Source organism: Semicossyphus pulcher, unplaced genomic scaffold, assembly GCF_022749685.1.
Source record: "Semicossyphus pulcher isolate SPU_LCO1_2020_fin unplaced genomic scaffold, fSemPul1.0.p SCAF_16, whole genome shotgun sequence".
NCBI classification, from domain to species: Eukaryota; Metazoa; Chordata; class Actinopteri; order Labriformes; family Labridae; genus Semicossyphus; species Semicossyphus pulcher.
This window is the reverse complement of record NW_027211670.1, coordinates 25,297,800-25,311,947: the sequence shown is the minus strand read 5'-3', so window position 1 is coordinate 25,311,947 and position 14,148 is coordinate 25,297,800. Positions and strand designations below refer to the sequence as shown.

The window sequence follows — 14,148 nt, the reverse complement described above, 5'->3', positions numbered from 1 at the left end:
AATTCCATCCTGAGATCAGTTTTTCTTGACAGGAAGCTTCAGAGCCAGTTAACACAAAAGTCTCATATTACTTTCTGCAGTTTCTGTTTTTCTTCTTCTCGGTGAGACGGTGCAAAGACGTCTGTCAGTCTCAGCACTGCAGGTGTTCGTTTAACTTTGTGCTAAGCATGCATAAAATAATTTACAGTGTTTAATATTCCTCTGCTGAAGATGGTTTAAAGAACACATCTTACGTCACAGTGTCTCACGATTTAAATATATTTATTGATTAATCCATCACAAGTTTCTCCCTGGTCTGCTTCAGCGGAGGCCCTGCAGCCAGACTTCTCGCACCAATGGATGAGATCAACTTTAATGTGAAATCCAGTCAATAAATACTGGACACACAAGCGCACACAGCACACATCTTAAATGCTGATGGTGCTCACTGTCAGCAGAAAGCAGGAGCAGCTTCTGGCCAGCTTTATATTGAGTGTAAAGAGGGAGCTTTAGGCACCGAGCGGCTGATTGGCAGTGGCATGAAAAGCCAGTTGGAATCTAATTAGGGCTTCGTATCTGAGAGCGATCACAACATGTTGTGTGGAACAGAAACAGCTGCTCTGATGTATTAAAACTACGCGGATAATGGAAAAAGAACTCTTTCATGTGCATCAAAGTAGTGGCATCTGTGCAGAGTCCAGCTTATAACAGTAAAGCAGTTCTTGTCTTATACAAATGATGATTTCATTTCTCATTCACAGAGTCAGAACTAAGGATTCAGAGTTTAGACCATTAACTTTCTGTAGATTATGCATGTTTATAGTTGCCTCTAATTCCGACCAGGCACACAGCAGACTGCACATAGCTGTGATTTGATTCAATATAAATGTAGTTATGTTTGTGCAACATCAGCACACACCAGAAACTGGATAAAATCTTGTTAAAGGGGGGTTTTAAGCTAATTTCAAGCTACTCCACAAGAAACCCCGCCCCTGCAAGCCCACTTTCTTCTGATTGGCCAGCTCTCCGAAGCCTGCTGAGGCTGCACTTTGTGACGTCACAAAGTGCACTGTGTAGAAAAAACTGTGCGAATCCAACATACTTTTACCTGCAGATTTGAAACTTTTCATGTTGCACCGGTTTAGCTCGAAGGTTAAACCGCGTGTCATAAACAGAGGCTATCGTCCTCGATGTGGCGGCCCCAGGTTCACTTGTCATCCCCGCTCTCTCCTTCCCTGTTTCCGACACTATCTACTGTCCTCTCACTTTTAATTAAGGCATAAGAGGCCAAAAAATAATCTTTAAAAAATAAAATTAGTTTCCAGTTTTTCAAATGTAAAATCAGCTTTTATGTAATTTGTATTTTGACTACTTTTAACTGCTGATTGGACAAATTAAGTATTGGATGTCGCCACCTTGAAACTGGCCTTCATGTGGAATTTCAGATATTTTTTCTTTTGGTTTTGGATGTTTTTGTTGTAGATTAATTTTAAGAGTTCACTTCACTTAAAAACACAGCTCTAATAAAAGTCCAAGGAGAACATTTGAGTATATTTTGCTGTATTTGAGTTGGAGGAAACCTTGCTGTAGTTGCTGTAGTCTCCTGGTTCCAGGTTAGGGCTGCTCAATTAAGGTGAAAGTCATAATCAGGATTATCTTTAGACATTATTGAATTCACAAATTAATCCATAATCCTGCTCGAGCTGAAATCAACAAGATGCATTCACATGGATTCAGGCAGACCGTCTTAATGGAGGGGAGGATAAAATTAGATAAGGTAGGCCGAGAGTGCAAGCACTGCTAACAGTAGACCATTAAGATAAAGTTAATAAAGATAATCTACAATTGGATGGTATATAACTCCAGTAATCTGGACGATGAACATCTTTCACACAACAAGACAAACACGAGTAAAAACAAGAGAATCATTGCAAAGCTGAATCACAACTTCGACTCCTTTTCCAGGTGACCTGAAAGAAGTTCTACAGCACCCGTTTTCTCGCCTTTGTTTCCTTGTCAGAGCTCACAGGGGATCCAGAGAGGTCAAATCATGAGGTGTAATCATGAGGCTTATAGCAGAGAGGCAAACAAAGCAAAGCAAACACATGAACTGGCATTAAAGCACCTTTAATTTCCCCAGCATGACTCCTCTGTGAGTTCAGTTTACACAAAGTGCAATGCTGTCATAACCACACAATCTGCATCCTCTGGTGGTTTCTCCCGCCTCCATTTCTCAACCTGTCAGTCACTCTCCGGTGATTGACAGCTCGCTCGCTGCCCACCTGACCTCAGCAAGCGACCGTGTTAATCACTTTCAGACCAGCATGCTGTTTGCTGTTTTCGTGGGCTACCTGAAAGCCTCTCCACCTCCGCCGCTCGTATGAGTCATAAGTGGCCTTCATCTTCCTGTGCCGCTGCCACTTTGGCTTGTCACCATTTAGCGCTTCACTGTGGGGGATCGGCGCATGTTCAGCCATTGTTCGCCCACATAAAGGACCTTGTGTGTTGTTAGAAATTGTCCTTTTCCAGGTAAATCATAATATTCAGGCAGATGATTTACTTGAACTTCTTCAAGGTCACTTTTGATTTAATGCGTCTACCTGAAGCGCGTAGGGGTCGAACACTTTATTTTATTAAGTTGTGAGATGTTTCATGTTGCACACGGATATATCAACAAGTTTCTCATCAGTGAAGCTTATAACAGAGGACATACTTAATACAAGAGAGCGCAGGGAAACTGTAATTATATAGCTGAATCTAATAATGTCAACTGATTGTTTACAGTGATAAATTAAAAGTCAAAGTTAATAACAGCGTTATATTTTTACACATTTTCCTCTTCAAATACAGAAGAGAATAATATTGTGATACAGACCTTACACACGATGCAATGCAAACGCAATGAATTCCCGTTAAACATTAATGTCTGTACCAAAAGGAGGAAATCAAGATCAGTTTATTGTCTTTATTAAAACGTAACAGGTCGAGGAAGTTGAGTCCTTTGGTAAATATATTAATTCCCTTCCTCTTCTCTCTCGTATCTAATCATTGTAGTCTGTTACTGACTCCTCAGAGGGGTATTTTCTTACAGCAAGTGAACCCATCTCTGCAAGGTTATTACAACCCAGTGAATAAATCATGGTCACAACAGAGAACTGAAGGTCTAACTCTGGCTGTGTTAACGCTCTTCACTGCACATTTAATTACAGAAGACTAGAGTTATTTAGTCTTTGGAAACAGTAAGATTTTAGAGTCTTGCATTACCTCCTTAGAGAATCAGAATCAGATTTATTGGCCAAGTATGTGGGCACATGCAAGTAACTTGACTCTGGTTTTCCATCACTCTCCATGTACAGACAAACAAATTGACATGCTGAACTTAAAACAAGGACAAGTTAGACGAATAGTAACACAAACACTGGCACTAAAACTAAAGCGACTATATACAGGCCTATGGATACGTACATGCACAAGAACACTTGTAGAAAGGACACAATAGTGCAATAGAGAGCAAATGTGCTGAGATAAATATTGTATTGGATATCGTAGCTATATACATACGAGAGGATGGTTGTAGTATTTACAGTATGATGCAAAAATGAGCTGTTCATCAGAGAGACAGCCTGGGGAAAGAAACTGTTCCTGTGTCTGGTTGTTTTGGCGTACTCGCCTGCCGGAGGGGAGGAGCTTGAACATTTTGTGTTGGGGGTTGTTATGATGTTAGCTGCCTGTTTCCTGCCTGTGGACTGGTATAAGTCCTGAATTGAGGGCAGGTCGGTTCCAATGATCCTCTCTGCAGACCTGATAGTTTGTTGCAGTCTGCCCTTGTCCTGTTTGGTGGCAGATCCAAACCAAACAGTGATGGACGTGCAGAGAAAAACATAATAACCTGTTAATTAAATCTTGGCTGGTTCGGCACACTGATGCTCCGACGTCCATGTTCAATGACTCTACGCTTTACTGAAGCCTCAGTGCAGCCTTCGTGCAGATTCAGTGATACTAGCTTACCATACTTGTATTACAGGTTGCCTTTGTTCAGCGTCTGTTCAACCTGTACACTGTGAAAGGCACCATCTTTATACTCCCCAAACCAGGGCTCAAACACACGCAGGAATCGAACCTCCATCACTCTCAAACTGATTGTAAGTTCTTAATAAAGAAGGTCAAAGCATGAAAACATAATCTACATTATAATTAATATTTTTTTGATATTTTTTCCCCTTTAGAAACCAAATAAAGCCTGTAAAAGTGTAATGTTTCATCTTTATTGCAGATGTTTTATCTCTGATATGTAGTGAGAGTCTCAGAGATTGGCCTTTAAATACATTCCCTTTTTTATGTTTGGTTGATCATGCTTCTGAGGCAGAAATGTGTACTAATGAATGCATGAATTGGCCTAATTAAGTGCTTAATTAGTGAGTCAGGGGATGCTTAATATATGATGGTGATTATAGCACTTGATTAGATAACTAATTCCTCCCTCATTTGAATCATTAAATTGCCACCGCCGGTTTGTTTCCTGCATCTCGACTTCAGGCTTCTGCAGAGCTGGTGTTAGCTCTAGCAGCCAGCCATGTATGACTACGCGTAGGCTGATGACTCTCCTCACAAACAACCCGGGTCATTAACACCTCACACTGGAGCTCGGCGCTGTCTGGCACTTGAGGAAGCTGCTTCACAATATTCAACACTGTGGGAATCTTGAAAGTCTTTCAGTTGCGTAAGGGAACCTGAGGACAGCGTCGGGTTCACCTTGGTGATTGGTTCCACTTGTTTGGTCGAGAGTTCACAGTGGGCTGAGTCACTGAAGGAGGAGAGGGTGACTGGGTTAAAAGAGCGAGGTGCAGCAGCACGAGGGCGTGTTGGACAGACGGATGTTCTACAGGAAATACAGAGCTCTGTCTGCGCACTGCTTTTGTTCTAATTCATGCTTCTCAGGTGTGATGTGACATTTCCCAAATGCACAATTTGATTTTCAGAGCTGCACTTCAAAGCACAATTTGTCTGCTTTTTATATGTCATGATGGTGATGTATGGGGCCCGGTTTAGTGAAGTGCCTCACTGTGCTTTCATTAAAATCCATTCCAGTCATTCAGAGTGCTGATTCACACAGTTTTCACAATGGAATTAGTCTGTGGTATCTAGGTCATCGAGAGAAATGAGGACAGGAAATGTTACTGGCTTCTGTTGCTCAGGATGTAGAGTGGGTTGTCCACTGACACCAGGGTTGGCAGTTCAATCCCTACCTCCTCCCTAAGACACTTTGATATCTGAACAGGAGGAGGCAGGGATTGAACTGCCAACCCTGGTGTCAGTGGACAACCCAAAGTGTCTTAGGGAGGATGCAGATTTCTCTCCATGGTCAGGCTTACACTCTGCGTGGTAGCTAGCAGCCTGGGTTTGTGTGCTTGAATGGGTGAACGAACGACAAACCCCTTATTCAAAAAAGCTATTAAGCTTGTAGCTCTAACGCTATTTTCCAATCCTTCGAAAGCCCTTAAACTCCAGTTTGTAGCCTCCTGCTTTCAAACTTTATACCTCTAACTTAAGAAATCCGAACACTGCCATTATGTCCTGATAAGAGGAAGTTTTTCGCCCGTTAAATCCGTCCTCTTCCTCTCCCCAGTATGTAGAGGCCATCAGCAACAAGCAGAGCGAGCTGGACAACTACATCGCTGAGGGCTACAAGAATGCTCTGTCCGAGGAGAGGAGGAGGTACTGCTTCCTGGTGGACCGTCAGTGTGCCGTGGCCAAGAACAGCAGCACCTACCATGGGAAGGTGAGTGAGAGGAAACTGCTTCATCATTCCTGTTGTTTCACCTGTTGATGATGTCATGGGAAGATGCATTAAAACTGGCCTTTAAGTTTAAAGAGGACTTTAGTTATCCCATCTTACAATATACATTACACACATTTCAAACTGCTACATGAGCAGGGATGTTCCTTTGTTTCCATTTTTTATTCAGGAAAAGTTTTCTGATATCGTGTCTCGACTTCTCGAGCTAAAAGACCTCGTCAGGAGTTTTATAATAACCAAGAAATGAATAAGGAAAGCGTGTCCCGCCCACCTCTCACTCCTTTACACTCGGGAAATGTGAAGTGGTAAAGTGAAGCTAGAGAGAGGAAGAAAAGGAGGGTGAGTGGGTGAGGAGGAGGGTGAAGTGGGGAGGCAGCGGGAGAGAGAATGACCTACTTCTGTAAGAACACTTGGTTCAGACTCGCTGTGTGTGGGTGTGAAAGTGTCTGAATGAGTGATTGATAGACAGGAGGAGGAAGCGCATAACACAAACTGCGAATGTGATGAGGCACAAACAGCCGGGAAAAGATTTAATTAGACTGAAGAGAAGGGAGAGTTTTTTTTTCAAGTAAACACAACATGCATTCTAGCAATAGTGTTTTTTGGCATTCATGTTGCATAATGCTGGATGACTAATCTACGATGAATATATCAGATATTTCAAAGCAAAAACTTGCTGTGACGCTAAAGCTCCAGGCTCAGTCTGAAGTATATTGAATAATACTGTCACTCAACAGACTGGAGACATTTTTTAAAGAGCTCCATTAGCTCTATTTATGTTAAGATGTTATCTGGAAGATTTCAGTTTTGTTGTCTTTGGCGCCTCTAATGGCGATCAACAGTAATTGCAAGAACACACTTCCCAATCTAACCAGACGTCCACGGTCGGCTCCGGTTGTAACTCTTGATTTTCCTGGCTGACGGTCGCTTTCCTTTTCAGACTGTTTGCTTCATCTGAGCGTCGAGTTTGTTTCTTCTTCTTTGGATTTTCACTTCTTGTTGAAGTTGTATCTGTAGTCATCCATCTTTTCTTTGTTTGTTCAGCCACAGTAGATTACTGTTTACTCGCAACACTTGCAGAGACCGGAAAAGCAGCCGCTTAGCTCCGCCTACCCTCTCTGGCAGACCAACCACTGCTGGCTGATGGAAAACGCGTCACTAACTGGGCGCCGCCACAGACACCCAGCCCATAATACTATATACTGCAGATGCAAAGGCTTTCATCAGTGGGCCATAGTCTCAGTCACCATTGTGTTACCTCATGTGGTGATAGATAGAGACTGAACAGACATTTATTTACATAATAATCTTTGAGATTATCCCTTTAAAAGGGAACATTTACAAATTAGCAAACGTCCCACTAACTTGATTCGTGTCAGAATTTCTCTCCTTTGCTGTTGTTTGGCCAGAGTGAAGAAAAAAGACGACACCGTCTGCTTGTTGATTATATCATCACACTGCTAAACACACTGACCCACCTACGCTGTACCTTAGCTATTTGCGAGGGCTAACTGAGGTCGTGGTGACTCATCACTTCTCCCAGCAGCAAGAATTACTGAGAAAGACTTCACTGTACACATATTAAAACACATAACCCATTCATCGCAATTCCATGAATCACGCCTCTTTTGAAAAATGCAAAATCATTAGCTTAAAGTTAGCGACATGAAAGCTACTTGCATCATAAATCCCCAGTAACACGATGCTCACCCTGTTAGAAAGAATTTGTTTTTGCTGTACTTTCATATTTGTGCATGTGTTAATTTATTTGCTCATCCCACCCACACCGTGCCGCCCGCAAACACTCAGCAGGGCCAGACAACCTTGGAGCTGCACCGTGTTTATCCTCCACACATGCCTGGTGGAGTTAAAACTGTTTGAGCAGCAGATTCTCCTTCAGTGTCTTTCCAATATTCATGGATTCAGGACTCATTTATTCACTGAAGATGAATGCAAATGAGAGGAGTCTTTATGTAACTGCCCTACTGTATAATGTATGGATGAAATGTAACTCGGCTGCTCGCGCGCCAGCCGAGAGCTTCTCAAGTAAGTGCATCCTCAAAGAGGATTCATATCTCTCTCTCTGTCCCACCTGTCATCCCTCTTCTCATCTCTTTTGGCCTGCGTGTACAGTGTTTTCATTCCCGCCTCTCTTTCAGCTTCCTTTCCTACTTCCATCTATTTAATACTTTTGCTTATGAGAGTAATGTGATGCCGTGTTTATGTCCACATATTTTATAGCAGAATTCCTCAAAAAACTAGTCAACAGATTTCCATGTGATGGAAAGCCAAGAAGCCAATTAATGTGGCGAAAAAAAAAACGTTCCCATGTTTTCCAGATGTGATCACGTGTTTTAAAATATGGAGCACAAGTGAAAACTTTCATTGGCTTTACACATCACACCATGAAAATGTTCCCATATGCCAAGTACATGTCTCACATGTGCAAACCCGTGTTCCACATATTTAACACGTGATCACTTGTTTTTCCACATGTGAAATTCATGTGGTTTTTCTATAAGGTGATAAACATTGTCAATTTTTTATGAACTGAAGTTTCTTCTCCTATGAAGTCAGAAAATACACTTTCAAATTATGTTCATGTGTGCATGAACTTTATACAGATCCAGGTCAAAATATGGATTCAAGTATCGTTATATAAATGTAAACAAAAGTTAGAAAATCATTTTTTGTTGAGGATATTTGTCCAACAAAAAGATGAAAAATAAAGTGCAGCTGTGGTCAGAATTGAAAGTCCAAATGGGGTCAGTATATCAGCAGAGTAACACACTGTAACCTTCCTGTGTCTCCTCTTTCTGTCTGATAGGGGAAGGAGCTTTTAGCCCAGAAGATCCCCGTGTGGCAGCAGGCGAGTGCTGAGCCCAACAAACTGCCGGATCGTGCCATGTTCCTGGCCCAGCAGATGAGCGGTACAGCTGGTGCCCTGCCTCCAGGGGCTCATCACCCCGGCATGCCCATCTCTGAGCCCATCCCTGGGGCTAAACCCCTGCCGGTGCCTCCAGAATTGGCGGCTCTCAGGGCCAGTGGGGGCCTGGGACAGCAGGTTGGTTCCTTCACTGCCTCTAAATCAACATTTAGCCCACCTGAGACCTGTGCACTCTCTGTATTCACAGCCATTTTATATGATAATAGGTTTTTATGGAAACAGCAGTTGTGGAGAACGGTGACATTCATGGGCCGCTGCAGTTTGTCACTGGGTTGTGTTGTGTTTGTGGATCTTTATATTGCAGTAAAATGTCACCGGTCATAAATCTTTTCTAGAGAGCCTCATGCACATTAGATTTCCTGTTCTTGTGAGGACTTTCTCTCGCCTCAACCTGTTTTTGAGCTGAAACCTGAAACATTATCCTCCAAGCAGACACAAAATGTCATCTCTCAGCAAATGTACCCACTTTGCAAAAATGTGTCAACTCTCAAGGACTAAAGCTCCAAGTGGTCCGCACTAAGAGCCCAGCACAGATACAGAACATGCACACACACACACACACACACACACACACACACATGCACTAAAACAGGGAAGTGTTACCTAATGAGTCCATTAGTAAGGACTTGTGTTGAGGGGTGTCGCTCCCAGATGTGGCTGCTGCATCATGGGAGAACTCAACACATCCTCAGAAATCTCTTCAGAATGCAAATGAAATCGTTAGCTAACCATGCTAATTAGCTTGTGCACAGAAGAGGCTTAAATTCCTCACATCTCTGGGCTCTTATACACCCCCCCCCCCCTTGCAGGCCTAGTTACTGAAAAAAAAAAACCCTCATGATTTACATGAAAGACTGCTTCAGTTTGGCTTGAGCTTCTAATTAAAAACCGCGGTGCGAATTCAGTGGCGTTCCGTGTTCCCAGATTAAATACACTTTGAAAGTCTTTGCAGCCTCCCAGTAGTCATTGCTTATGTTTATCTTCAAACCAACATATAGTCAAATGTAGGCTTTTCATTAATCAGCACTTCCTGACCCAGATCCACTCTCCGCCTTATTATTGATGTGCTGCCGGTTGTTATATAACAGCTCTGCGTGGCGTAAAGGGAGAGAGAGAGTTTGTTTTAATTGGCAAATGTCTTCGTCTGCAGAGGCTGATGGGAGGGTTGGAAGGAGCGATGCCGCTGATGAACGGTTCAGCCAGCGCTCACGGAGGAGAGGACTACCAGCAGTGGATGGAAGCAAAGGTGGCCCAGGGCAAGGCTTCAACTCAGACACAGCGACACGGAGCGGAGGTCTTCTCCAACACCCTGCCCGTGCGCAAGGTGGCCCCAGCCAAGAACAAGACCGCACTGAGTAAGGACCCGTACTGTGCTCTGATGTCTCAGGTCTAAGGTCTTGAGTTTAATATGCTCTCATCACAGCAAATGTATGACATCAGATTTCTTGTACAAGATAAAACCAACAAGAAGGGCTAATGAAATTCTTCCTGGATGTAACACAGAACCAGATTTAATAAGGCCAGAACAAGTGGGAATAGAAGGAGATGTGATATTAGAAATGAGAGAGAGAAATCATAAGAATAGAAATAGATGTAGGACTGGTTTAACAAAAGATTGAGTCATCTAAAAAGTTAAGAGAGAATGTTGTGCCTCTTGTAAACGTTTCAATCTGTAGCATAAAGTATTCAGAGGTACACGATATGTTTTACGTCAGTCAGACGTAGAGAGACAAAGATTGTAAGTTGTCTGTCTCCCTCCTCCCGTCGTGTCCACCAGCGGAGACCCGCACGCTGCCCCGGTCCAGCTCCATGGCAGCAGGACTGGAGAGAAACGGGAGAACTCGGGTCCAGGCCATCTTCTCACATGCCGCCGGTGACAACAGCACTCTGCTCAGCTTTGGTGAGGGCGACGTGATAACCCTGCTGGTCCCTGAGGCCCGAGATGGCTGGCACTATGGAGAGAACGAGAAGAATAGGATGTAAGGTTCCTCTGAAGTTTGTTTTGTGTTTTCAATCCCGTTTATGTTTGTCTGTTCGGGACGTCAGCGTTTGTTTAATGTTGCTCATATCTGGTGCCCCCTCGTCTCTTGCAGGCGTGGCTGGTTTCCCTTCTCCTACACCAGGGTGATCCCTGAAAATGATGCCAACACCATGAGGCAGCTTCGAGTACACAAGTATGTACAAGGGCGGTTTTACCTTTTGTCCTAAAAATATATGTTACCAATTCATGAAGTATGAACCAACTGGATGCTGGGCATCTGCTGCTGCTAAATTGCAGGCACCACTTTGAATGACCTGATTGAGGTGTTCAAACTAAGGCCCAGTCGGTCCTGAATGATCCGGCCCGTCCTCTTTGTGCTCGCCGTTACATTGTACTGACTTGCAGGATAAACAGTTTCTTATTGACCCTCTGCTTGTTGGTGTGATTGTTGTGTGCTACTGCTGGCTGCAACACAAATTGCCCCTCAGGGATAATAAAGACATCATGATCGGTGCTGGATAAAGTTGTGCAACTGAACTCAGATTTGTTTTGAAGGCATTTTAAGAGTCAATGTTGACATCTGATGAAACTGTATTGTTATTTACCTTCTCTTGTGTGTTTTGGTGCTTTCATTGATTGGCCTGAGTGCTTGTGGGTTTAAAACCTTCAAATGAAACCTGAGAGTTACATAACCCAGCATAAAACTACTGAAATGAAATCAACAACCCTCCAGCAGATCTGCTCCCCTGCAGATCTTTCTCATAAACACCCACAAGCTAACATTTCCTCCTGATTAGCCCACGAGGAATTGCCACTCTGGAACAACATGTTTACCATTTCCTCAATTTCTGTGCACCTGTGTGTCTCCAGCCTCCAGCACGGGAAGAGCAGCAGCACTGGAAACCTTCTAGAGAGAGAAGACATGGCTCTGTCCGTCCCTGACTACAGCCTCCAGTCCCGTATGGCGGCACAGAGCGCTGCTGCGCTGCATGGCAGACAACAACGCCCCTACAGCGTGGCGGTGCCAGGCTTCTCACAGGTGGGGGGCTTGCAAAACAAGCACACAAACACACACACACAAACTGGCATGAGTTCACACATGACACATGAGCTGAGCCGTCACACGAAACCTGGCAGAGATCTGTGCTTTTCTGTCTCAGAAAGTTTGGAGGAAGCTTCTCGTTGCGTGCTGCTGACCTGAGATAGAGCGCAGGAATAGCTTTGCTTTGACAGGCTGTCTCTTCCTTTACCACTTCTCCTGTGCCAAAGCTCGCAGAGACACTCTGCTACATGAGCTTATGTAAACGCAGAAATAAGTTCTCCTTCACTTCACACATCCCTGTTTACGGGAGGTCGAGAGTAAGATGTGGCACCGCTCAGACTTGAGAAGCCTCCCTCTGCACCTGGCTGTCTCAGTCTCAGAGGGAACTTCTTCAGTCAGGCATGAGTTGATAACAGAGTCAGCGTTAACCCAGCAGACCGAAAGAAAGAGGAGGCAGCAGTGATGATGAGGGAGCGGGGTTAATATTTCAAAAGGCAAAGTCAGAAGTAGAATTATGCAACGCTGAACCCTCCTCTTTCAGCCAGCTCCCCTCCTACGCCTCACCTGGAACACTACATGTGGGCGATGCCTAATTGCTCGGCGGTCATGTAACAACTTAAACTGTTCTTTGCGCCTCACAGTATTTAGGGACGGAAACATTTCCTGCTGACATTTATGGAGAGCTGGGTTACGTCATCACGATTGTGTGCATTTGAAAGTATTCAAATGCTTCGGTCACCCAGGAATCAGCAATGAGCTGGTATGTAGGTCAGAAGACGTCACAGGATGCTGAATTAGGTGTAAAGTGGAAGTTTTTGCAGACACAGCAAATAGTATACAGTGGGCATGTTTATATTACATGCAGGTAGGAATTATTTCATTTTTAAAGTTGTTTTAAGGAACATTTGAGCGTTCCTTTGTCCCTGAAAATATCAGACTTAATGCTTATTTGGCAGATCAGACGATAGCTTTAGTCAGAGACGTCAAAGGTCATCATTCATTTTTTAGATTTCTGATACTGACATTGAAAGACATAAACATTTCAAAGTGAGTGGAATCAGTGTAACTGGATCAGTGATGGAGTTGAGGCTGATGTAGGAAAAGCCTTGTAGGGTTATTCCTCAAGTGCTGCAGTAAATCTTCTGCAGTGTTTCTTTGCTGCCACCTGCTGGCTGCTGGGGGCATTGCAACTTCAGTCCCTGGTTACTAGTCTCTATGAAAACATCTGAATCTAAATATGAATGCTGAATTTTTTGTGTTGGAAGAGTTCTTTTGGTTTCTAGTTGTTTCTAATAGCTTTGACAAATCGCATTTGAGCTGGCTTTTGTTGTACACAGGGAAACAGTCCAAGAGGCGTAATGTATTGGACAAAATGCATCCTGACTGAGATAAATTTCAATTTCCAAATCTCTTATCTGTCTTATTTTTTGCCTTCACAGCAAGGAGTTGAAGAATATGAGCCCCGCTTCCCCACAAGGTAAGAACCTCTGCTATTTTATTTCAAGTCCGTTAGTTGGACAAACTTCTGTTGTGTACATTTCAAATGGGATGATGTGCCTTTACTGTGCAGCTGAAATAGTTTGTGGGTGGGAAGCCAGGGAGGGGATGTGAGCTTTTTGCCGGGCGCAGAAGACGGAGGGTTGAGGGGTTCCAGACCCGCAAACACACAACCAGCAGGACACACCACATTTTTCTTTTGTGTTGTTTTATTTGTCTTTATGTTCACTTTCTGTTCTGTTTACTCTCCTTTAATAGGATACCATCATATAGTGTTTATACTTCATATTGGTTTTAAATGCTAAGAGGTCCATCTCAACCAGACGAGGACAATTAAACATAATTACAAGAGACATAAAGCATGTTATTGGTTAATTTTTGTTTCTGTTCAAAGCTTAAGTTGATTTAAGTTTTCTTTTTGTTCGTTTATAACAATCACGCTTTGACCTCCCAGCTTCTCCCCATGCCTCCCATGCACCACGCAGCTACAGTAGCGCTACCACCTGCTAACTGCAACCTAATCAGCTCAGCCTGCTTCAAACCCTCTCATTCAAATGTTATTAGATGAAAACCATCGTATGAAAGAGTATTAAGGGAGAATTTTGACATTTTAAACCTCTGCCCTATTTTTACTTTGTTTGGGGTCTAAATGAGCAACAGATAGTCCGGCCAGCCCTGAGCGGCTGTGAAGCAATGTCATCCTCAGAGCTCGGTCAAAGTACGTCCATGCACACTGCTTGTTTTTACCACTGACAGCTTCAGGTTGGTGTTTGAAGTGTCTGACATTAAGGACAGGATCCTTTTGAGACAGCAGTTACACGGCGTTCTTCAAAACCACCATCCACTGACAGAAACAGCAACAGGGAAGTCGCTTGTCTTCTGCCACCTTGATTGGTTAGTTAATT

General features: G+C 43.4%; 1 protein-coding gene across 3 annotated transcripts in view; it reads left to right on the top strand.

The window, feature by feature from the left end:
* baiap2b (BAR/IMD domain containing adaptor protein 2b) overlaps window positions 1–14,148 on the top strand; it is a 69,774-nt gene that overhangs the window by 47,297 nt on the left and 8,329 nt on the right. For all 3 annotated transcript variants that reach the window (XM_069663990.1, XM_069663989.1, XM_069663988.1), the window contains 7 exons: window positions 5,606–5,758; window positions 8,604–8,840; window positions 9,874–10,078; window positions 10,501–10,702; window positions 10,817–10,897; window positions 11,575–11,743; window positions 13,186–13,223. In XM_069663990.1, the coding sequence (XP_069520091.1) occupies window positions 5,606–5,758; window positions 8,604–8,840; window positions 9,874–10,078; window positions 10,501–10,702; window positions 10,817–10,897; window positions 11,575–11,743; window positions 13,186–13,223 (1,085 nt within the window). The remainder of the gene's footprint in view (window positions 1–5,605; window positions 5,759–8,603; window positions 8,841–9,873; window positions 10,079–10,500; window positions 10,703–10,816; window positions 10,898–11,574; window positions 11,744–13,185; window positions 13,224–14,148) is intronic.